A 26,018-nucleotide genomic window follows, 5' to 3' on the forward strand; every position below is an offset into this window, starting at 1 on the left:
CATTTGTAGGCTCCATAACAATTTACAAATGAGCCACTTTGCATTTTATGGCCAGATAAGGGCAGGGGCCTTGAATTGGGGAGAGGACCTGTTAATGTTAATAACAAAGGGAGGTGACATGTTAGTCTTCTCTACAGTCCAGCCTTTTGACACTACTGTATGCCCTCTAAAAAAAGTCTACTTCACAAAGAAAAAACAGCGGCCAAACCTCCTTTACATTTTTTGGTATTTATTATTTCTTAATATTAGTTGCAGTAAAAAAAAAACGCATTATTTAGGTAGCTGTACAATCATACATTCTGAATAAAATTAGCATTGATTAGTGAGTTAACTTATATAGTAAGCACTGATTATTCGTCTTGTATTATTTCCCCTCGGCTGTAAAATGACCGTACCTTTAAAGAAGAAACAACACAATCTTTCTCTTATAAAAAAGTTAAGCAATAATACACATCAACTCAAAAATACTCTGGTATGGTATGGTATTACAGTGGCTAATGTCAGCAAACTTCAGAAGACCTGTTTACAACTTTATGACGTACCTCTGCAGTCACATTACATTTGAGCATTTGCCATTAGTATGTAATTCCTTCCTATTGCCAAAGTTCAGTCAGAGCTCCTCACTGTAGAGACACTTTAATATTAAACGTTCTGTTTATATTTAAGGCATTTGTCCCTTATTGCAGCACCTTAATAGATACATTTGGCTGAGATTAATTGTATTATTAGAGATGATTACAAAATAAAAAGATATATAATGAAAAAATATGGTTAAGTGCAGAAGCTTGATAATGTAATTCCACTTAAAATAACTAAAGTTATTGTTTAAAGAAGCATTTCTTAACCAATTAGTTGCATTGGGACAACCTGTAAACTCATTTCTTAATTATATTACATTATAAAAATGCTATGAAAAATATGGAAGAAAACGTCCATCAGACACAGATCGACTTTAGTTATTATCCATGTTTTTGTCCGCCTGAATTTCCATAGTTGCTCTCCTTTTTTGGCTCTGGTTTGGTCTCCACCGGCTTTAAAAAACAACATCTGTCTCATAAGCTGCTTAAAACAAACCCTTTTCACATTTCACAGAGTTATTTGATACATTGGTGATACAACATTTTTAACAGTGCAGTTTAAAAAAAATTCTGTGGCATTTGGGTGCAGCTGAACATCTGTTTCCTCCTCACTGCTGTGTGGGCGGCGCCTGCACAGTGATCACAGGCTGAGAGGAGAGCAAACAAGAAGGTTAGCAAAGGGTGTCTGACTGCTGCTGACTCAAGTAAATGTCAAGTTCTTTAAATGGCTGGTTGTATAACACATAGTTATATTATATATTTTGACCCCTTAACTTAATCTGTGGTGCCCTTCTCTTCACACTTTACACCCATAGCACCCCAGTGTACGTGTTGCTTTGGATGTTAGCGGCTGCTGACAGCACAGGGGGAAGTTTGATACTATTTTTATGAAAAAAATATCACATAAATGACCCTTTTTGGTGACTATTAGATTATCAATGTCCTATTCCATTTGCGCCTATAAATCGTGTGTTTAAGCGTATAAATTATAAAGATGGTCAAAGGAATCGATTAAATCTTTGTTTGGATGTGTGGAATGCCTCTCTGTGAACATCTAGTCTAAATGTAGTGACATCCTGATCTTTTTTCCCAGACATAAGGTTGGCAGTCCTTAATGAAATCATCATTGTGCTTCGTTGACTTCTCTAAAGTTATCTCAAAAACGTATTTATTGATTCATTCCTCTCCAATGAGGGTCCCAACACTATCACGCTGGCCCTCCACCTTTATTTCTCTGGCCATTTGGTATGTATTCAGGTCGTAGCAAAACACATAGGACCTCCATGATAGAACCAGCGGTTTAGAGAACTGCTGACTCACCATTTTGGGAGCTGGCGAGCAGCAGTTGACCACCTTGCAGCAGTAGGCAGCCACAGTGATGGAGATGGTCACCAGGGCAACGTGAATGAGCACAAACTCGGAACAGAAGTGTGAAATGGTGCCCTGTAATGGGGTCAGACATTGTGCAGAAATGAGGCCTTGACAGAATAAAGAATTAAAGTAAACAGACATTTTAAGTGCATATTATTATTGTTGTTATTTCAGCAAAATGTCAAAACTTGATGTTGGCAGAAAAATATTGCAGAAAAAGTTAGCAGTTAAATCATATATAATCAGGCATGGACTGGCCATCGGGCGTACCGGGCAATGCCCGGTGGGCCGACGAACATTTTTGGGCCGGGGCTGTCAAAATTTAATAATCAAGGAAAAAAAAATCCACCGTGACGGTATTTGAGACACGAAACGGCCCATTGGTTGATTTTCTTGACGGACATTGGGGTTGGCCAATGACATCTCTCAGCCCTCCCCCTCCCCTCCCAGGGTTATCAAATGTTGCCATTTGACTCGAGCTGTCTGACAGCGGAGAGAAGTGAGTTTCAGTCTGTGAAATTGTGAAAATGGATAGTAGGCCTAATAAACCACCACAAAAGCGCAAGGGGGGCGCACAGAAGCTGCGAGACAAAAGGCTAAAAAGCCTACAAGTGGACGCAGCAAAATGTGTCAAAATCACAGAAATGTTCTCCCCAAGGTCGACTGTTACAGCGGATGCAGGGCCGTCGACATCGAGTGCACAGGCTGAACGAGTGGAACACAGCTTTGATGTGCAATTTAGTAACACAGAGGAAGGCGAAGTACAGGTGGATTCGGAGGAGAAGGAGGAGAGAGACGTTACGTTTGATGTGCAGTGTAGTGACACAGAGGAAGGAGAAGTACAGGTGGATTCGGAGGAGGAGGAGGAGAGAGACGTTACATTTGATGTGCAGTGTAGTAACACAGAGGAAGAGGAAGTACAGGTGGATTCGGAGGAGGAGAGAGACGTTACGTTTGATGTGCAGTGTAGTGACACAGAGGAAGGAGAAGTACAGGTGGATTCGGAGGAGGTGGAGAGAGACGTTACGGAGGAGGAGGAGGAGGAGAGAGACATTACCCAGCAGGGACAAATTGAGGAAGAGGTCAGAATAGCTACGGTAAATGTTAGCAGAATGAAGAGGGACGGTTCATGCAGGGAGGGCTGTTGTGTGTGTGTGTGAGGGCTGGGTGACCACCTGCTCCTCCGCTTTCGATTGACATGCATTTGTGCGTTTCTCTGCAGCATGCATCAGTAGTAAAGAAGCCATCTGCATTTTACATTGCGCTATTCGACTGTCGTCGACGCGGTGAGGAGAAAAAAAAATGTTATCCACCACAAATCAACGAGAGGTCGGCCTCATTATTCACATTTAGCATATTTGGAGTGAAGGTTTGGGTTTGCCTTTCCCTGATGTGGAGTTCACATGTGTTCTTTTTCTTTCATTAGCACCAAGGTCTAGCAGCCTTTTGTCTCAGCATATGGTGCCACTTTGAGGAGCTTTTTTTTTACATGGATGCATGGTCTTATTGTAGGCCTAATTGTCTTATTTGTATAAACAGTATATCTCTTTTATGTTATTATTAAATACTGAAAAGACATTTCTAGCAGTGTTTCTTTGACAACCACTTTCACTTCAGATGGGAATTGTGGCACTGTAGCCATCTCTCCCAAGATGAAAGTCTCTGTAAGTAAAAGAGCGTATACATTTTTTTAACATTTTAAACTCTTAACAGCTCTTCCATGTAGGCTACTGCGCTTTATTTTTACTTTTTGAAACACAATGTGCACATATATCCTCTGGTATGTCGTGTACCTCAGCATATCGTATAAATAATCATTGTGGGCCACCATGGCCAAAAATGCCAGGGACATTTTTTGGTCCCAGTCCAGCCCTGTATATAATCTCAGTTACTTTGAAAGTAAAATGTTGGTTGTAATAATACAATCATTCCACTTCCCGTTCTTATTTATATTATCCAACTCTGAAGAATGAAGTATTAAGTTAAAAGTATGAATGTTATAAGAGCTCACCTCAATGTTATGGCAGATGTCGCCATATGTGGTGGAGTTCACATCATAGTAGTAATGCCAGCAGAAGTAGGGGATCTCATTCATTTTAACCAGAGAAATGATCATGTTGGTGACGGAGGCGCCAACAGCCACAATCTGCATCCCCAAACACGCCCTCAGCTGAAAAGCACCAGATACAAAAAGACACCGGTTTGCTTTGTTTTAGAAGATATTTACAGACGGGATAAAATACCAGTAAACAACACATTTAATTTATGAAATGGAAACAGCAAAGGTAAATCCACTGTCTGTAGTCTCTTAAAAGGGGACATAATCACCTTTTCAATGCATTTTTAAGTAGGTGCCTACCCTCAAATTGTAAAATAACTCCCCTCGCCATTTTTCTCACAGGCCAATAGAACACAGACCTTTCTTAAAGAGACAGGCGCTAAAACGGAGCGTTCCAGACAGAGGGTGAATACAAGTCTATTCAGACAGACAGTGAGAAACATAATGTGTTTTTGGAAAATGTAATTATGTTCTACTAGAAATCCAAAATACAAGTATGAACCAGAAAATGATAACTATATGTCCCCTTTTAAGTCACAGCCACTTTTGTATTTTGCTGCCCTGCACTGTTCCTTAAATAAATGGTTCCCTCTTCCACTGTGTGCGACCAGTTAGAGGAGCAACATGGCTGACACTCCAACTTATCTTACAGAGGAAGTGACTGAGATCAGTTTCTGTTTTTGTGGTAGGAAGTGTATAAAACAAATTCTTAAGACATTTTGATATGTTCCATTGTAAATAAAGCAGGTACACCTGGATATGCGTGTGGTTGTTATTATATTGTGCTTGTACAGAATAAGTGATCATGTTAGATTTGATTGGTGTTAGTGTCCACTCTCAGCCCAGTAACTCACCATTGGTAGCTGGAGGTTCTGTGCTGCAACAGTCAAAGTCCCAGCTATTACCACCTGTTAACAGAACAGGAGTCACACAGGCACGTTCCAGCTGCCAGCCTCGGGCCACCATGAGAGCGTCTAATCTTTAATCACTGTGGGACTCCCATCCATAACAGGGAACTATTCGCCTACAGCTAAGAATTATTCATTTAATAGCTTACTATCGTTTGCACCATAAAAAGGTTTGTTTATAAATGACACTCACACCCCCCTCAAGCACATCCCAACCACAATGCAATTCAAAGGGCCTTATGAAAAACAAAATAAATGTAATAAAATCACTTCAAATACATTTACAGTCATGAACAAGCCAAGATAAATGATAAATAAAATAAGAAATAAATAATCATTTTTTAAAAAAGGCTAAAAGAGAACAACAACATATTAAAGTTGTGGATTTGCTTACCAGTACAGATGCGACGATGATCGTTAGGTCAGTTTGCGCAGTATTCAGGCCGTTGGACAAAAACACCACCGAGCTGATGATCTGAAACAGACTCAGGCCGATCTGAGTGATCTGGGAAAGCAGAGAGAATATATTTCAAGATGACAAACTCAGGGTTTGTATGATCAGAGGTGGGCAGTAACTAAGTACAGTTACTTTGGGAAAGGTACTGAAGTACAATTTCGAGGTACTAACTTGAGAATAATCATTTTATGCTACTTTTTTGGAACCACATAAGAATCAAATTATTTAAACATTTTACAAAAAGTCCATCATTTGTCTACAACAGTAACATGCTAACTGATGCAGCAGTATTATCTACAAATGTCACATATATAAAATATAATTATATACACACATAAAGGCAATTTTTCTGCACAAGGATTATTTCCCTTTTAATACTTTTTGCAGATTATACTCTTGTACTTTTACTTAATCACGATTTTGAATGCAGGACTTTTATTTTGACAACATTTTATTGTTACTTTCACTCAAGTGAAGCATTTAACACTACTAATATATAGTATGTACACACGCGCGCACACACACGCGCGCACAGACACACAAACACATATATACACACACACACACACACACAAACACACACACACACACACACACACACACACACACACACACACACACACACACACACACACACACACACACACACACACACACACACACACACACACACACACTGTACCCCCAGAGCTCTCGGCTCAGCCTCGAGGTACTTCTGTTTCCGATTGACGCTCCTCTGGAAGCTGACTGACACCAGGGGGGCCTGAGAGGGGGGGACGCCCTCCTCCACAAATGATGCTTCATCTGAAACACACCCAAATCTACTCTCACTGTTCTGATAAGACAACAACGAGCAGGAACAGCACGGTGGAGAAAGAGAAGCAGAAGAAGAAGTGCGTCTGTTGCAGTTTGCGCGTGTGTAGCGGAAGTGAGCCGCAGTATTAAAAGCAGAAAGCATCTGGATTGGATCACTCTGCACAAACAACATAACGGCCTCATTGTTGGCTAACAGATAGCATATACGGTGATAACAGAAAGTGTGCTTTTACCCGCCATTGTCCTGATATGCGCGCTCACTTCTCTTCTCTAACGTGTTTTTAAAGCTCCAGGCTGCAGATCGGAAGTTTAGCAACAGCTCACACTGAGGGACTTTGGGAGTTTGAGTCCCACCCCCAGTCTGGCACTGATACAAGACTCAGACACATAACAGCTGTTTAAACCCGGGATCGTGATTGGCTGAGAGGAGGCTGGTAAAGTTCCATGTCTACCTAAAGCTGTCGATCAAACACAGCGCGTATACTGCAGTACTTATCTGAGGTTTTACTAACAACTGATCACGTTTTTTCCCGACGAATGTTCTCCAAATGATTCATGGCTTGACGTTCATCACTGGCTATACCCAAAGGTTTTTGGACGGCAAAACTACCTTTGAATTTACAATGTCTTAATCCTTGGTAAATTATTTAAACTTGTATATGAAAGTCCAATCTTAAGCGTTTTGTTTTTCTTTCCTTTATAAAAGTCCTCAACGTTACGAAAAATTAGTTTGCTGCTAAATTTGTATATACAATAGAAAGATATGATTACATAAAAAGCCCCAACCCTTTAATATAAATACTTTCTTTTTGTATTAGTTATTTTATTTCATTCTTATCTGTTTCTGATTTGTTATTTCCTTTTGAAAGAACTTGATCCTATTTGTTTATGTGAGTATTGGATGTGAATTGTTCAAATAGTAAATTAATATCAGACCTCTGTTAGCAGGTTATGATACTGTGGGTACAGACCTTATGTATAGCTTTTGTTTAGTATATGGCACAGACATGCAAAAAAGCCCAAATCTCAGGACCACCACAGAACACCAGGGGGTCTGTCCTCCTGTGGCCATCACACTTCATAACTCCTTCCCCTTCAGTACCGAGAAATGAGAACTTCCACACCACCATTATGTGCAACAAATAGCATTATCATCATCACAAACACTTTCTACTTTCTGTCTATATCAGGTTTTATATATAAACACGTTTTTTTGTGCTATTCAATATGGCTACTGCTCAGTTTTTGACATTCATTATTTGACCATCTATGTTTCTTATAGATGTTTAATGACTCATTTTACTCCCATGTACAGTTTCATTATTCAAATGGTTTCTTTTATGATAATTCTGCTGTGGTTATTGTATCTTCATAGCACAAAGATTTCCTTGGGGATAAATAAAGTCCTATCAGTTATCTCTCTCCTTCATAGGAGAAAACGAATGACTTATCTAAAGAGGTATCTGCTGAGCAAAGATTAATGATTGTGAGTAGGATTGTTGCATTTACAATACAAAGTGGTAGAGACTTACAGAAGACACACATACTCAGAAATACATCAGTATTTATTGGCACAGAAAGTTAACAACAGTTAAAAGTGCTCACATACTGTGCATAAACGTCATACAGCAATGTCCCTCACTTCTGTTCTCGTCTTCAGAGCATCACCTGAAGGGCTAAACCTGGAACTGCAGCTGTGAGCAGCACATCTTCATCCAGACTGTTTTATCTAAAGCTGACTGTTGCTGAGAGATATTCACACAGGGACGGACAGGATTCACAGACATCTCATTCTGTCATCCTCCTACCACAGCCGCCACACCTCTTTTCCTCTCCAAAGTATTAGAGTAAGTTTAGCCTGCTTCTGGGACATTTGAAGGGGCAGTTCACACAAATAAAAAACGTTCTCTTTAACCACTCTCTGACCAGGCAGATGCTTTTGTTTTTTTTGTCCAGGTTTTGAGAAAGCTGCCCCTGAAATGTCTGCTTCCAACCCAAAACAGCACAGCATTGAAAAATGACATTTGCAAAACTTACCGGCAGTTTGTTTTTCCAGAAACAATGTCCTGGTCACCCTGTGTAATCCACATACATATTCACAGGAACTACTTTACACCAAAGAAAAACAATGAGAGCTACATCTGTGCAATGCAAAAGGTGATCAGGACATTGTTTCTGGAAAAACATGAACCGCTATTTATTGTTCAAATGCCATTTTTCATTGCTGTGAGGCGCAGCAATGAAATTATGTTTACCTTAATTGTGGAATCAGAAGCTTGAGAAGCGAATATCTCAAGACTTGAGCGCATAAAACTGAAACCACCTGATTAGGTAGAAGAAGAGAGGAAAAATGTCCCTTTATTATATGGATGAATGGCGCTTTAGAATGAGGCTTAGACGGATATTTTACTTAAATTGGAATTCTGCATTATAATAGTCAATTGTTGATCTTGTAAACAGGAGAGAAAACAATCTTACCATAAGGATTTTTTAGTTTCTATTCTGGAGCTTCTGATCACATCACATATGTTCATCTGTGTTGTCACTGAATTGTAGATGTTGGTATTTTTGAGCACTTTAAAGCTTAGGCGCAAACAAGAATAACTGCTGAGGAAGATGTGAGATGAACGAATGCTCCCTGTGAGCAAATAAACGTGCGTTGTGGTGGGATTGTTTTCTCAATAGTATTTGTTGTTGTCAGTTCTGCAGATTTAAGGCACCAGTTGGACATCATGAGAACTAATGCTGTTTTGGTTGGGAGTTAGATGACAAGATCTGGAGCACTCTCATGTCTGTACATATTTATGTGGCGCTAAAGCACAAGTGAACATTAGCTTAGCATAAAGTCTGGAATATCAGAGAAGCGATAAGTCTATTTCCCATACAGTCAAACTATTCCTTTAATGCAGTATGGTGTATAGAAATAGACTTGGTGAGCAAAGAGCGTTGGCTTCCAGAGATGTGGTGAAAAAAAGCGACTAGACTGATTACTTTACCACACAGACGATCCATCCATGCATTTATATAAAACACAGCATCAGCTACATATCGTTTGAAAACAGACAAAGGCAATCAAGTTGTAACAGTAATCAGTGCAATTATTATTGTCAGGGGTGAAAAAATCCCAGGTAAAAATCCCTCTAATTGTCCCTTTGTGCCTATTAATTAAGCAGTCAGTGTAATCACATTTGATGTAAATAATGGAGGACTTCCCTTTAAAAAACATTAAGTCCCTGATTTTTTCTTTAAACAAAGGAATTACAAAATATTTCCAAATAAACCTTAAAAAATGAAGATAAAATCAAATCAACGGTATTGTGTCTTTGGTAAGAAAAGCTGTTTTTTTTAGATAGAAGATAGGATAACATCCAACCTATTTCTCAATGTCCCTTCGAAGTGTGTCGACTGACGGAGAGCTACATCATTCTCACAGTACTGACCACTGATTCACCGGCTGTCTGTGGGGGACGGACCTGAACTGATTTAAAGACACTATTGGTCAGTTTCAATGAAGATGTCAGTCTGTTTACATGTGTCATTATTAGCATCATCCTTTTTAGTCTCCCAATCAGAGGCTTGTTGAGCCTGATGAGGATACGGTTCAGGTGTCAACCTTTTAAAAGTGTGGATACTTGTCTGGCATTACAATTCTTGCATTTTTGATTGATTTTGGCATTGCAAATATACAAGAATCCAGAATGTGCCATTGGAAAAAAAAAAAAATACTAAACAGTTCGCAAAAATAAATTCAAAAGTTTTAAAATGCCACTACTTCCATTTGCTTACATGTCTGCATACCATATTCCTTCAAATAATGAAATTGGTACTGCCATGTAACATTTGCAGTTTAATTTTGTGTTTAAATAAAAGTGTAGAATTGTTTTTTTATTGTATTCTATTTTAGTTATTGACGTGAGTTAAAATGCGTTTTAAGATTCAACAGCGTTAAATACAATTATTAATAAAGCATTTAAAGTCATAATAGATGGATTATTTAGATAGTTATTTCTTTTTTCTTTTAATTTCAATATATGAATTTGATTACAAGTTAAAGATAACTGTAATGAACTGTATGCCTACAATTATTCCAGTGGCACACTCCAGCCTCCGTCCTCAGGACTGTAGTTAAAAGACTGTTATTAACTGTAAGTAAGATAAACCAAGACATAAAAAAGTGAATAATGGGCCGATAGGCTTTAGTGGAAGTGCCCTTTATCCCCTTTACAAGGATCCCAGCCTCACAGAGACTGGTAGCCATCTGTCTTCCTCCTGCGGCCCAGCAGGTAGGCCACCAGCACGACGACGACGAGTACCAGCAATGTCACTCCCACAGCGATGGCAACGCGGTAGTCAGGCCTGTCAGCAGCACAGGGCTCGGCTGGAACACACAAACACACCCATTCACACTCATTCAATGAACATCATGAGGTTGCATGGTCAAGAGTACACTGAAAAAATATTTATCTACAGTGTGGTTTTGTGTTAATTTAAATTCACACAATAGTAATAAAACAGTAATCCAATGCATTAATCAAAGTATTAAAATGATTTGATATTGGCAGCCCCTGACTATCATAAACTTAACAAGAGTAGAACAAAATCAATATTTAGGTTGCTTCACAATGTCGTCTACTAAATGCCTGTAAGTCCATGCCGACAGCAACGGGGCTTTGAATGTGAAGCATTGCAGCATGAATTAGACGCTAGTCTATCAAGGCCTACTAATGTGATTATTGAGCAATGACAAGTTGCATTCTGACATGTCAGAACATATTGATAAGACACTTACGCAGGCCAAAGTCATCGGTCTTGGTCAGATTGTAGGCCTGCACCTGGTCTTGATTGATATCCAGGTACAGTCCATTCCCCATGTTGACTGACTCCTTCTTGCAGGAGTAGGAGTGTCCGATTTTTGCAGGGAACAGACGCAGTGACTTGTTACTGGCGGTGTACGGCTTTTTATCTGCAACAGTAAGAGAAAAACAAATCTCAGGTGCATTCAGTTCACCAAAACAAATTCAAGAAATACAAAAGCTGATGTTCAGATATGGAGCCAAACCTGTTTGACTGCATTGCACTGAAAGTAAGTTTGTTGTTACCAGAATCACATGCTTAAAATAATCACAAAGATACTGTAATACCTGTATCTAGTTGAACCCGCGACACACGCAAACAAGGGAGTTGTTGGCTCTTGAACGCCTCTTGTTAATAATTGCTAGTCTTTCACAACCCCCACCCCCACACAAGTGACCCGATTAGTCTAAAGTTTAGTCAACAAAATGACAGTAAATCATATAAAAATCATGTAGAGTCTCAAATAAGTGTGTAGGGAGTATTCCCAACTCACCGTCTTTGACTAAGGGGTAGTAGAGGCTGAAAGACAGTTCATCAACGAAGACTCCAGAATCACTCTGAGGAAAGAGAAGACAGGATAATTGTTTTTTTTGGCAGGCTCTGTCTTCTGTGCTGCACTTTATCTTTAGTGTTGAAGTGTTGAAGCATTTTGAAGTTTGTGGGGAATTAGCTGGATTATTTTACAGGTGATTGTACAACTGAAATGTTTTTAAAACTCAAACAGAAATGGGAAGGGTGTTTTAGCAGGTATACTGCTTCACTTTGAGGTGCACGGGGAAACTGGTAAAGGTTTCTAGTCCAGTGACACAATTTCAATGTTGACTTGAATTAAATGCATTGTATCACATAAATGCATTAGGTTAGTTGAAACCAATAATATTACGTTTAAATAAAAAAGAATACAACTTAATATTATAGCTTTTATCCAACCTCATTCAACTATGTGTAATCTGTTTACATAACACATTCAATTAAAGTCCACGTTTCAGTTTTTTCAGTGTGCCGAAAAAGTTTTGAAGTTTATAACTTTAAATAGCTGACAAATGTTCAGCGCTAAACCTAAATAGGTTTGATTATGGTTCAAATTAATAAAAATTCAATGAGCACATGTGCTGAAACGACTCAATGGTTGATCGATTTTCTGATGTATTGAAAATCCATCAACTATTAGCATAACTGACTCGTCCACGCTTTTCTGTTGTAGTGATTGTCTTCTTTTGTGGTGCATATCTTAACGTTGGATTGTTGGATAGGCAAAACAAGACATTTAACTGTCAACTTGGAACCACGAGAAACCAAAATTGGTGTTTTTATTAATCAACTGGAAAATCGTTTACTGAATCACCAAGCGCTGAGGAGTGAGGAAGGGTGAGGTCACATGCTCTTAGAACAGGCTTGTCAACTTTACTTCCTTGTTTTAACATTTCTCTGAAATCAGTTCTTGTGACCTGTTGAACCATTTGTTATTCTTCAAAGATTAAGAAATATTTATATACTGAAGATTTTTTGTTATATGCCAAATCAGTGTGAACATTTCAGCACATGGTTCTTACCTTGTTGCCTCCCTATTGGAAGCTCACAGCATTACACTTCAATATTTTTGACAATTCAACATAAGTACCTTGTTGAACCTGAAGTTGATGAAGCCCTCTTGGAAGGTAAGGTTAAGGTTTGCGTATTTTGGTGAACAAGTTCCAGTTGCGGTGGTCATTTTGGGTTGAACAATGAAGGTTCCATTGGCCTGAAAGATAAACAAGAGAAAAATCAGGCAACTGAAGGACCACCTTGTGTGACAGTTTCCCAGATGTACTATACGTTTCTTTAGAGAAACAAAATGTAATTTTCATGTTGAATTAACAGTTGTCATGTGATACAAAGATGAGTCACATTTAATCTCAACTCCTGAAAAAAGGATGCTGACAGTTGTTCAGCTAAAAGCCGAGTCACAGGCTTAGGCAGAAAGTTCTATCCATGTTAACCAATTCTTAAATGGCTTAAAAAAATGTTAATTGCATGTTTCAAATTAGAATCTGCTAAAAGAAAACAAGGCCTTTGAACTAACTACATTGAAGAAACCGAGATGTTGACTTTAATTAAATGTATGATGTCAACAGATTTCCCATAACTGTATGAGGTTAGTTGAAAGCAATACTATTAAGTTCAAATAGGTTCAACTTAATATTAATGCTTTCAAAGGTACAAATCTGCTCAAAAGTATCAGTGTTTTAATCAGGATGCAAATCAACTCCGTCACTTAAATGTATTATGTGAAAATTGTTGACATAATACATTTAATTAAAGTCTACATTTCAGTTTTTTCTTGTTGTCTATGGACTGTACCTTTGGTGTTGCCAGTCGGATCTGTACTGCCATCTGAGCTTTCAGGTAGATGCTACCTTTGTCTTTCACGCTGTAGTTGCCCACAGTCAAGTTGGTGTTGGGAGTAGGTTTAGGAGGAGTTGGGGGTGCAGGCGTGGTGGTGGTGGGTTTTTTGGTGGTGGTGGTTGTTTTTTTGGTGGTGGTGGTGGTTGGTTTTTTGGTGGTGGTGGTTGGTGCGTGGGTTGTTGTGTTGGTGGTTGGTGCAGGGGTTGTTTTTTTGGTGGTGGTGGTTGTTTTTTTGGTGGTGGTGGTGGTGGTTGGTTTTTTGGTGGTGGTGGTTGTTTTTTTGGTGGTGGTGGTTGTTGCGTGTGTTGTTGTGTTGGTGGTTGGTGCAGGGGTTGCTTTTGTGATGGGGGTGACGGTGGTTGTGGTAGTACTGGTGTCAGGTTTGCTAAACTCTTCTGCATGGGACACAGTTGCAGCCGGTACTGGTTTAATCCCAACTTCAGCCAATGACAGTGCTATAGTCAAAAAGAAAGCGACAAACAAACGTTATGGTCATTCATTTATTATTTAATATAAGCGTATAAGACGCTAAAAACACATCATCTATCTAACATACTATCAGCTTTAATACAAGTGGGTATGGCTTGGCTAGGGTAAACTAGCATACGGTTTAAAAATTGTAGATCACAAAGAATTGTAATCTGTTAAGTAAAATCGAGGCCTAGGAACTAATTTGCATTGCCTATTTGCACTATTGAAGTTAAGCCACCAAAGGATTCCAATTTTCTCCTTTTAGCCTTATATTAGTCTCCACCTACTCCTAAGAAGAACACTTGCCTCTTCAGCTGCTACATATTTTCCCCCAGCTACTTGCTAACTTCGTCTCTCGGCTGTTTGGTGCTGAGCGGGAAGTGTTAGGTGGGTTAATCAAATCGTATAACATAATGAATAGCTATCAGTGCAGCTGTAATGATGGTTGAGTAGAACTGCTGATCTTTGAACTGTGCACAGCTTATTTCTTTAAACAAACATAGTAAAACCAGCAGACTGATATTTGATAACAACTGGTATCACCACAATGAAGTGCACACATTTACTACACGCGTATAACTCTTTTTGATGAGTACCAATCTTCTCTGCAGGGTCAGGCAGTGGTTATTGAATTGTCCAAGTTTAGGATTCAGATAGAACAGGTGACTGGGAAACACAGATTGATGCCTTTAAAAGTGTTGGATTTTCATAATAGTAATTGTGCTTAGCTTGAACCTTGATGATAGATCGAGGTTCAAGCAGGCATAAAATAATAAATATGAGCTTTAGTATAACATTAAGTGTACAATCACCAAAGTGAACCCAAGTGAATCACATTTTTTTTATCGAAAAAAACACATTTTAGTCCATGTTTTTTAATATTTAAGAAAATTACTTTATTTATAGACCCCATAAAAATAAACTGAAATGCTAATATCCGGTCTTCAAAACAGATTGCAGATTCATCCGCTCTGCCAGCTGACATGTGACTGCGGAAATTTCTGTTCCCTAAACAAACCAGGAAGTCAAAGTGAGGGCTCATAAATTATAAATACTTCTACTTCAAATAAAGAAATAATCAAAACCAAATTCTGATAATGTGATAAAAACAATATTCCAATATAACTGCTGTATTCAATAAAGTAGAACACCCACGTTTTGACACAAAATCACTGCGTGGTGCAACATACTTGCATTACAAAAGACTTTATTAATTTGTTAAATCTTCCGCATGGTTCGAATTTTACCTCTGACGAATAATAAAAAGAGTCTTACCTGAGATAGCACAGCAGACTACAAAGGTGAACATAACAGCCCTCTTCATAATGACAGGTAGTTGTTGTTCGTTTCTCGTGCTCTGAACCGATCGCAATGTGCGGACACAGCGCTGAGCTTCTGCACTTAGACGCACAGGCGCGTCACATTGACAAGCCGTACACACACATACACACACCGGAAATCATTTAAACAAAAAGTTAAAGGATCTTTAAAAAAAAAAAAAACTACATTTTAATAAACGGAGACAACGAACCGAAATAAATTGTATTCCTAATTCATTTAATAATAATAATTCATGAAATAATATTTGTGATTTACACAAAGCATGTTTTAGAATTCAACAGCAAACTTAATTTTTTGGGTTTCTAAATAATACTACTACTAATAATAATAATAATAATTATTATTATTATTATTGAGATATTGGTTGGATCTGGTGGTGTGAAATCTTTTGAGATGCAAATAATGGCCATAATTGTAGGTATTCTTATTCTGTGTTCAGGTAGGATTTTCAAAACTTCTAATCTATACCATGCAATATATGAAAAGGTTTTCAACGCATGGATTAAGGTGCATAAATGTGTGGCCCAAAACAACTTAAATATGCCTAAGTAAACGGAACAATATTCAGTTATTTGTATCTTCTAAGGACCTTATGTTTTACAAATGCATTCAAATTGTCTATTACAAGTTCAGTATGAATTATATAGGGGTGTGCATTGAGGTGATTTCAATTATTCTACCTTTATGTTTTAATTAAAGGACGCATTCACATTCTCTACGAATCTTACATTATTCAAATGACAGTGTGAGAGTAGGCAGTACAGGGATCAATGGGGACTTTATTTTGAAAGCACTAACCGGAAGCGCTTGTCTTGATTCTTAAATGCCGATGCTGCTTTTGCACCTCAAACAACGTTAAGCGTTTTGCAGGAAACGAAACTAATGTGACTGCGGTGGGGGGAGTCTCTGCTTTGAAAGCAACGAGAGGTGAACTTTATTTTCCAATCCAGTGAAACGAAACCCGCAGCAACAGGACTGCTCTCAGACCCGTCCTCCACACTGAGAGCCAGACTCTGCTAGATGTACACAGTTATCACCTCTAAACCTACATCATACTGAAACAACACCGTTAAGGTTCCTACGTAACATGTATGGGAACACACTACAACTGCTTGAAGTACTAATAGCACCAGTATAAGCAGTGGTGTAATACATACAACTTTGTAGTAGGCTACTAGTTCTTTACCGTGAGTATTTCCATTTTATGCTACTTAGTACTTCTACTCCACTATATTGTGGCAGCTTTTTACTCCACTATATTTATCTGACTCCTTCCTTTATATTAATGCATCAGGAATGCATTTAATATACTGTATATTTGTGGCAGTAGAAACTGCAAATATGATTCTAAAATTGGCCATTACGCTTAACGACACTTCTACTTTTGGAACTTTAAGTATGTTGATGCCAATACTTTTGTATTTTACTTTTAAGTACGATTTGCAAGCAGGAGTTTTGCTTGTATCAGAATATTTTTACCAGGGAATATTGCTAAATTAAAAAATCGGAGTATTTTTTCTACCACTGAGTATACCAGGCCTAAATGAAGTGTTATCATGTGATTCTGGTTGCAGTAATAGCAGGAAATAGAAACAGTAGTTGAAGTACTTTAGTAGTTTGTAGCAGTAGCCCAGTGGAACTGACATACCTGTGAAAGTATTAATTTTATTGTAGCAATATTTGTGGTAGTACCATAGTAGTTAAAGTAACAATTATAGTATCAGTATTAATAGGAGCTGTAATAGTATTACATTCAGGAAGTATGTTACTACGACTTATACAGTATAAAATACTATGGTACGAGTACAAGTTCTGCACTGAAATTTTATTTAAACACAATTATTGTTCATAAACTATCAAAATACATTAAAAGTACTGCAATTTAAATGACTCCTTATACATAGTGCCCATTTTAATAGGCCTAGAAGCAGTAGAAGTGGACAATAAATGCATTTTAGTATTGTCAGTAAGGTAGCTTACATATTGTATAATGTAGTAATATGATTAGGCTTAATATTGCTTAATATACAGAACACAGAGGACAATTCCTGCCATCATGTGATGGACACAGAAAGAGGAAATGAGACGTTTCCAAAATACTCACATGCACTTACGCTCAACTCAGCCTTGTGACCAGGCAGATGAATTTTTTGAATGTGCTCAGACAATCTTTTGGTTTTATTGTTCATAATTGCATTTACAGCAGATCACAAGATACAACTTCCATACAGACCTCGCCAAACTAGTTTCTCAACTGACACTGGGGTTAACGGATTTATGTTAAAGGTACAGACATTTCACAAAGCACTTGTTAAGAGGTGTATGACTATAAACCTGTGAAAACAGCTGAATATCTTAAGACATTTAGGAGGCAGGTAGTAACTATGAAAGGCACCAGACTTTTGAATTATAGGATGTGTAGACTGAAGGTTTTTATAGAGCTTAACCCATAGATGACAGAATATCTCAAATCCCTCAATGTCATAGTTACATTTTAAATGGATGTACTACTTATTTAAACATATAGAGGGTTTATTGTTCTTTTAGTTTTCGTTTGAAAGGAACATCACTACCTGGTGTTGATCCTGTCAATAAATCTAATGTTATTTTCTGCTGTTTGTCCAGCAGTGGCTCAGTCTGTAGGGGCTTGGACTGGGAATCGTAGGGTCGCCGGTTCAAGTCCCCGAACAGACTTGGAATATGGAAAGTGGACTGCTACTTGGAGAGGTCCCAGTTCACCTCCTAGGCCCTGCTGTGGTGCCCTTGAGCAAGGCACCGGACATCTCCAATCCCCCCTCCCCATTGCTCCCCGGGCGCTGCACAATAGCTGCCCACTGCTCCTAGTACTAGGATGGGTTAAATGCAGAGGACCAATTTCACTGTGTGTGCTCTGCTGTGTGCATGTATGTGACTAATAAAGAGGGTTTCATCCTCCGATTCTATCTTGAGTGTATCATTGAACAGACTGGTTAAGAAGGCCAGCTCTGTCCTGGGGAGTACTCTGGACACTGTAGAGGAGGTGGGGGATAGGAGAATGGCAGCCAAGTTGTCCTCCCTGCTTGACAATGTGTCCACAGGACACCTTTTCTGCACTGTGCAGCTCCTTCAGTGACAGGCTGCTTCACCCTCGCTGTCTCAAAGAGAGATACCGCAGGTCCTTCCTTCCTGCAGTGTTCAGACTTTACAACCAGCATGGCCCCTGGTAGACCCCACCCTCACACAACTTCTGACTAACACACCACTGTTCTACAATAACACTTATGTGCAATTTGTAGATTAGGAGAAACGACTTCGAATGTTACTTATAGATATGAATTTCTTTGAATTTCTTCTAAACTTTTCTTTTATATTTTTTTGTGCATGCCTTTTTATCTAATAGTGTTTCATTGTATTATTTTTGTTTTGTCTCTATCTCTACTTCTGCTGTAACAATGTACATTTCCTCTCTGTGGGACGAATAAAGGTATTCTTATTCTGATTATAAATGTGAAAATATTGCAGTCGGACAGAATTATATTTATTATGAATGCTGACTGGATATGAAACACATGACGAAAATAAATACTAGTGGAACAGTCACTGTCTGAACCGTGGTTTAAAACTATGGCAGTTCTGTGTTTTCAATTTCCCCATTGGTTTAATTTCCCGGGAAAATCTTATGATAATGAGTTCACTCTGCGCCAATCCTGATGCTGCAAACACCCTTGGGCCCGCCTTCGATGACGACAAATGAGAGGAAACTGTACAATACCATAAAAGGAAAATACTCACGCATGCGCAGTGCCTCTAGTTTTGTTTGAAGTGAACTGCTGCCTGGGACTGCCCTACAAGCTGCAAAGTCGCCAAGCATTTGATTTTAACAGTATATTTTTCATATTTCCTCAATAATCTTTTAGTGCCCCTATGCATCGTGGAGACGATGTTAGGCCATCATTATCCAAATGCCGACAAATCGCAACAACTGGTCAACTATGTGGAGGATTATCTGGAATGTGTGGAGTCCCTGCCTTTGGACATACAAAGAAATGTTTCGCTGCTTCGGGAAATTGATGCAAAGTATCAAGGTAATGTGATTTTATGTTTTTATCAACCATCACATGTTCATGTATATATTTGGCCAACATTAACTGCAGTCTGAGAGCTTGTGCTGAAATGGTCGAGCAGGCGCGAGCCGAATGTTCCCTTTTTGCAAAAACCGAGCACCTCTTGTTCATTTCTAACGATACTACGAAAAACAGTCATGTGCCCGGTTAAAACATGGGTAACACATTGACGAGCCAATTGTTAATTAAAATGAGTCAACCGTCAATTGGCATATCCCGGATACTCTTCGTGTTTTTTGAGACACCAAACTCAATGAGAAAATGGTTACATTTTATATTTCCTCCACTGAGGAAAGGTTTATATGCATTTTGACTTTGTACGGGATCTGTATTGAATAATTGGGATCCAATAGTAAATTCGGCATTAAAAAAATCTAAAAACCAGCACTGTGAAATATTGAAATCTCAACTTTTTCAGTAGGTATACACTGCCGCCCACCGTGGTGTTTCTGCGGATGATTAATATATGAAAACAGGCTAAACAATGAATAAACTCGGCCATTTATGAACTAAACGCTGGTTGGTGTGTTTAATGTGCGCCGAAGCCGAGAGTGGATAGTGGAGATGAGCAGAAGATAATAAACTGTTCATTCAGGTGTGAACCATTGCTACATGGTGAACGTACACTGCCGTTTTTTAAATGTACAATCAACCATTGGATGATGTATGTTGACGCGGCGGCAAACACACAGCCTTCTAAAGATATTTCCTCAAGACCATCGACGGATAGTGACACACACCGAGAGATAATTCGAAGCATTACATTTGGATTGTTTTTAAACGATGATTACACATCTCAGGGCTGGTACTATATCCACTGTTCTCCGACTGTCGAGTGAGATTCTCACAGCCGGAGAGCTTCACTTCTAGGCAACCCCTCTAAACATCTGAGTGCGTCACTTCCTGTGGGCGGGACTAACTGCAGCTCAGCCCTCTCCTCCTTTCAGGAGAAAGTCTTCCTCAACATTTACAAAGTCCTATCATTTGTCCAGTTGATACGCTAAAACCAAAGCCATGTCCTTCCCTCAACACTGTCTCTCAACACTAATACTCTCTGTACACGAACCTCAACTTTTTTCCTTAATCGTGTTATCATGACATGTCCATCCTCTTTTTCTGCATGTTTCCAGAATATGTCCTCCTTTTCATGAGACTAATCAAAGTCCAGTTTATTGTCAAAATGTCCATATGTGTTATACATACAGAACATTGAAATACCGTTTCTTGCAGTCCCACAGTGCAAGAATAGAAAGTGACTGGTGCTGGGGCTGGACATGAAATGTGTATTATTTATGTCGATGTGTCACAATATCAGTTGATACTTTTTCCTATCCTGTTAGTTCCCCTCGTCTCTACCTCTTTCTTATGTTCTGCAGATACTGTTGCATCTGTTTGTGGATCCTTTCATCCATGGAAACAAATCTGTGAATAGTCAATATAGCCCTCCTATTCCAGGCTCAGCTGCTTTCTATTTGCAACTACTTTTCACCTCAACAAAAGTTTACATTGAATGCAGAAAACTTGCATCACGATTTAAAGGAATTAACTCATGTGGCAGACATAGGCCTAGTGTTATAAAGTGGGACATTTTACAGTAGGGAAGAAAAAAAAAGGAGTCAGTACTCTGGTGGATAAAAAGGAGATACTGTATCTTGATGACCCAGTCAATATCTTTGACATTCAATTATTACGATTTTTAATCAGAAAACTTGGGAGTACACTGATATATCTGTGTTAAGCTTGAATTGGCCGATATCCTCAGATAACCCAAGATTTGTTTTAAGAGCTGTAAAGATTTGGGGTCCAGAAGCTTCAAGTTTCCACACAACAGTAAAACGTGTGAAGTATCCTGTTATTAATCATGAAACTCCTTGTCTTTATTCCCTTCTCTGCAGAGGTCCTGAGGGAGGTGGATGAAGTGTTTGAGAAGTACAAAGGTGAGCAGGATGCTGCTCAGAGGAAGCGGCTGCAGATCCAGCTGCAGCGAGCGCTGATCAGCAGCCAGGAGCTGGGCGACGAGAAGATCCACGTAGTGACCCAGATGACGGAGCTGGTGGAAAACCGCTCCCGCCAAATGGACTCCCACTCCCTCTGCCTGCAGGAGCCCAGCGAGGCTGAGCGACTCCCCACGGAGCGGCGCACCAGTGTCCAAGACTTGCCTGCCCCTGAACGCACCTCGGCCCGCCGCCCTCGACGCCAGCGCAACAGCGAGAGCCGTGACTCCAGCCATCCGTCGGCTAACGGCTCGCTGGTGGACGAGCAAGTAGAGGAGCTGTCCATCCCCCCGCCCAGAGAGAAGAAGTCTAAGTCTGCCAAGAAGAAAAAGCGCAAGTCCAAACAGGAGCGAGACGCCTCCCCGGTGGACTTCGCCATCGACCCCAACGAGCCCACCTACTGCCTCTGTGAACAGGTGTCGTACGGGGAGATGATCGGCTGCGACAACGACCAGTGCCCCATCGAGTGGTTCCACTTCTCCTGCGTGGGCCTGACCTACAAGCCCAAGGGCAAGTGGTACTGCCCCAAATGCAGAGGGGATAACGAAAAGACCATGGACAAAAGCCTAGACAAAAACAGAAAAGATCGCAGGTCCAGGTAGTGATCGGTCCTCAAACCCCCCCCCCTGGAAGATGTCTTAAGCCTGAGGACTATCAGACGTAGTTGATAACCGTACTCGTGATGTTGTAAGAGCACAATCGAACACCATTAGTAGCGGCGCTTATTAATCAAGGACAAGTTGTGATGAGCCGGTGCTGGTTGTTCCCGCTGGCTATAACTGTACTGCATTCTGTAGAGAACCATCAGCCTGAAGCTGCCATCTTCCTCTCCTGTTTTGTGAGACGCTCTTTTTTATTTTGACTTCCAAGAAAAAAATGAAAGCATGTTTTGGTTCATGATCACATTTCATTCCGGACGACATCCTCATTAAAAACAAGGTGTGCCTGCTAATGATCATTATTTACTGCAGTTCTGGCCAAACAAACTATTCTTTTTTAATTTTCTTATTTGTACGCAATTATTTGAATTCAGTGTCTGTCTCTATACAATAATCACCTGTAGAGAATAACTTACACTTGTGATATGTTTACAAGACATTGATATTTAAATGAGATGATTGTTGATGGGACACTGGAATAGGACCTCATATTGTTTTCACTGGTTCACTATCACTATTGTGTAAATGTCTTTTTATATTCATTAAACAAAGAATAGTCATGCTGTTAATTTTCAGTTCTCTTTTCTCCTTCATCAGGAAGTTTGCTTCAAAGTTTCTGCACAGCCTGATATGTTGACATGCCAGCATTAGAGTAGAAATACTCTTAAGTGTTATCATGTTAATGTTCAGTCTTTCAGACGACGTGCGAGCTAACAGTTTGTATGTTATTTCTCAGAGGGGGGGAAGTAACTGACTAGATTTACTCAAGTAATGCACTAACAATTTTGAGATACTTTACTTGACTATTTCCATTTTATGCTACTTTGTTCTGCTACTCCACTACAATTCAGAGTTAAATCATGTCTCTTTACTCCACTACATGTATTTAATCCCTTTAGTTTCTTTACAGATCTGGATTAATGATGGTAAATATAATCAGCCCTTAAATCAGACTGTAGTTCACCTGCAGTAAATTCAGCAGCTACCCTGCAGTATACAAAGCCATTCAAACTAGCTGCACCTTTACCAGCTCTGAGAACACTTTAATGATCAATAATTATAAAACATATCAGAGATATTATTCTGAAATGGACCAATCAAACAATGACTACTTTTACTGTCACAACTTTAAGTACATTTAGATGAGAGTACTTTCTACTTTCACTGGAGGAACATTTAGAATACTTTTACTGTGACAGAGTATTCCTACACTCTGGTACTTCTACTTTACTCAAGTACAAGACCTGAGTACTTCTACTTTACTCAAGTACAAGACCTGAGTACTTCTACTTTTACTCAAGTACAAGACCTGAGTACTTCTACTTTTACTCAAGTACAAGATCTGAGTACTTCTTCTTTTACTCAAGAGCAAGATCTGAGTACTTCTACTTTACTCAAGAGCAAGATCTGAGTACTTCTACTTTTACTCAAGTACAAGATCTGAGTACTTCTACTTTTACTCAAGAGCAAGATCTGAGTACTTCTACTTTTACTCAAGAGCAAGATCTGAGTACTTCTACTTTACTCAAGAGCAAGATCTGAGTACTTCTACCACCTCTTCTACAGTAGTTGTTCAAGTCTTACTGCATCATTTTGAAGAACTCTATCCAGAGTTATAAACCATACGGCTCTTAAACATATGAAATGTTAGTTATGTCATATTTGTGCTCTACCTAACCCTTTTTAAGCAGCTTTAATAAGCACCGATACGTTTCATACAAATGTAATTACTGCCAAAAGCCTCTAACTAACTACTTTTTTGAACATAATCCGAATCAGAGGCTAGAAACGTTCACACTGTCTATGAACCAAGACGAAATTTTGGTGGACACTGTTAAAGGTCAACATGAGGTTGTCCCACTTTTTGTCTCAGCACTGAACACTGAATTTTGCCTGAGGGTATACTCATTTGTTTAATACAAATAGCAATTCTTCCATTTTTAATGGAATGGAAAAAACGTTTTGGTCAACAAAACTCCAAAAGATCAATATCTCCAAGAAGTACTCAGATTTTATACCTTAGTAAAAGTAGCAGTACTCTTTGTGAACATACTCTGTTGCAAGTTAAAGTCCTGCATTCAAGTACAAGGATATTGGCATCACAATATACTACTTAAGTTCCAAAAGTGAAAGAAGTCCTTTAGATGCATTGCCCATTTCAGAATCATATACAGTGGGGCAAAAAAGTATTTAGTCAGCCACCAATTGTGCAAGTTCTCCCATATAAAAAGATGAGAGAGGCCTGTATTTTTATCATAGGTACACTTCAACTATGAGAGACAGAATGAGAAAAAAAAATCCAGGAAATCACATTGTAGGATTTTTAATGAATTAATTGGTAAATTCCTCGGTAAAATAAGTATTTGGTCACTTACAAACAAGCAAGATTTCTGGCTCTCACAGACCTGTAACTTCTTCTTTAAGAGGCTCCTCTGTCCTCCACTCGTTACCTGTATTAATGGCACCTTTTTGAACTCGTTATCAGTATAAAAGACACCTGTCCACAACCTCAAACAGTCATACTCCAAACTCCACTATGGCCCAGACCAAAGAGCTGTCAAAGGAGACCAGAGACAAAATTGTAGACCTGCACCAGGCTGGGAAAACTGAATCTGCAATAGGTAAGCAGCTTGGTGTGAAGAAATCAACTGTGGGAGCAATTATTAGAAAATGGAAGACATACAAGCCCACTGCTAATCTTCCTCGATCTGGGGCTCCACGCAAGATCTCACCCCGTGGGGTCAAAATGATCACAAGAACGGTGAGCAAGAATCCCAGAACCACACGGGGGGACCTAGTGAATGACCTACAGAGAGCTGGGACCAAAGTAACAGAGGCTACCATCAGTAACACACTACGCCGCCAGGGACTTAAATCCTGCAGTTCCAGACGTGTCCCCCTGCTTAAGCCAGTACATGTCCAGTTCCGTCTGAAGTTTGCTAGAGGGCATTTGGATGATCCAGAAGAGGATTGGGAGAATGTCATATGTTCAGATGAAACAAAAATAGAACTTTTTGGTAAAAACTCAACTCGTCGTGTTTGGAGGAGAAAGAATGCAGAGTTGCATCCAAAGAACACCATACCTACTGTGAAGCATGGGGGTGGAAACATCAGGCTTTGGGGCTGTTTTTCTGCAAAGGGACCAGGACGACTGATCCGTGTAAAGGAAAGAATGAATGGGGCCACGTATCGTGAGATTTTGAGTGAAAACCTCCTTCCATCAGCAAGGGCACTGAAGATGAAGCGTGGCTGCGTCTTTCAGCATGACAATGATCCCAAACACACTGCCAGGGCAACGAAGGAGTGGCTTCGTAAGAAGCATTTCAAGGTCCTGGAGTGGCCTAGCCAGTCTCCAGATCTCAACCCCATAGAAAATCTTTGGAGGGAGTTGAAAGTCTGTGTTGCCCAGCGACAGCCCCAAAACATCACTGCTTTAGAGGAGATCTGCATGGAGGAATGGGCCAAAATACCAGCAACAGTGTGTGAAAACCTTGTGAAGACTTACAGAAAACGTTTGACCTCTGTCATTGCCAACAAAGGGTATATAACAAAGTATTGAGATGAACTTTTGTTATTGACCAAATACTTATTTTCCACAATCATTTGAAATAAATTCTTTAAAAATCCTACAATGTGATTTCCTGGATTTTTTTCTCTCATTCTGTCTCTCATAGTTGAGGTATACCTATGATAACAATTACAGGCCTCTCTCATCTTTTTAAATGGGAGAACTTGCACAATTGGTGGCTGACTAAATACTTTTTTGCCCCACTGTATATATATATATATATATATTAACTAACTCATATACACTGCCCGGCCAAAAAAAAGGTAACTAAGCAAATAGGTAAGAGCCTCCCATTGGATAATTACTGCATGGGTGATTATGTTTCAGCTGGCAACAAGTTATTGAACCCTAACTGATGCAGTGAGTCGCTTCTCATTTGTTAAACAGTCATGTTGAAAGACATATCCTGTGGTCGTGGAAAAGATGTTAATCTGTTTCAGAAGGGTCTAATTAT

The 26,018-nt window shown here is 39.3% G+C and overlaps 3 protein-coding genes across 4 annotated transcripts; 1 reads left to right on the forward strand and 2 right to left on the reverse strand.

Annotated features, from left to right (window-relative positions):
* Positions 1-212: 212 nt before the first annotated feature.
* LOC134875817 (uncharacterized) lies at positions 213-6,588 on the reverse strand. 2 transcript variants are annotated; one of them, XM_063900483.1, is made up of 7 exons: positions 6,423-6,588; positions 6,056-6,177; positions 5,311-5,421; positions 4,863-4,916; positions 3,961-4,119; positions 1,899-2,021; positions 213-1,225 (listed from the first exon to the last, which is right to left on the reverse strand). In XM_063900483.1, exons 1-7 carry the CDS (start codon positions 6,427-6,429, stop codon positions 1,187-1,189), a joined length of 615 nt encoding a protein of 204 aa, XP_063756553.1. In that variant the 5' UTR covers positions 6,430-6,588; the 3' UTR covers positions 213-1,186. The 2 variants fall into 2 exon arrangements, with proteins under 2 accessions (XP_063756553.1, XP_063756554.1); XM_063900484.1 differs by lacking the exon at positions 4,863-4,916.
* A 1,148-nt stretch (positions 6,589-7,736) lies between these two features.
* On the reverse strand, positions 7,737-15,325 carry cd68 (CD68 molecule). Its single transcript, XM_063900176.1, has 6 exons — positions 15,175-15,325; positions 13,384-13,883; positions 12,665-12,784; positions 11,537-11,600; positions 10,979-11,152; positions 7,737-10,567 (listed from the first exon to the last, which is right to left on the reverse strand). The coding sequence occupies exons 1-6, from the start codon at positions 15,221-15,223 to the stop codon at positions 10,428-10,430; spliced, it is 1,047 nt and encodes a 348-aa protein (XP_063756246.1). The 5' UTR covers positions 15,224-15,325; the 3' UTR covers positions 7,737-10,427.
* A 3,387-nt stretch (positions 15,326-18,712) lies between these two features.
* ing2 (inhibitor of growth family, member 2) lies at positions 18,713-22,565 on the forward strand. The gene is made up of 2 exons (XM_063900247.1): positions 18,713-19,304; positions 21,239-22,565. The coding sequence occupies exons 1-2, from the start codon at positions 19,160-19,162 to the stop codon at positions 21,937-21,939; spliced, it is 846 nt and encodes a 281-aa protein (XP_063756317.1). The 5' UTR covers positions 18,713-19,159; the 3' UTR covers positions 21,940-22,565.
* The last annotated feature ends 3,453 nt before the right edge of the window (positions 22,566-26,018 follow it).

The sequence above is a fragment of the Eleginops maclovinus genome, chromosome 14 (assembly GCF_036324505.1).
Source record: "Eleginops maclovinus isolate JMC-PN-2008 ecotype Puerto Natales chromosome 14, JC_Emac_rtc_rv5, whole genome shotgun sequence".
In the NCBI taxonomy this organism is placed as follows: Eukaryota; Metazoa; Chordata; class Actinopteri; order Perciformes; family Eleginopidae; genus Eleginops; species Eleginops maclovinus.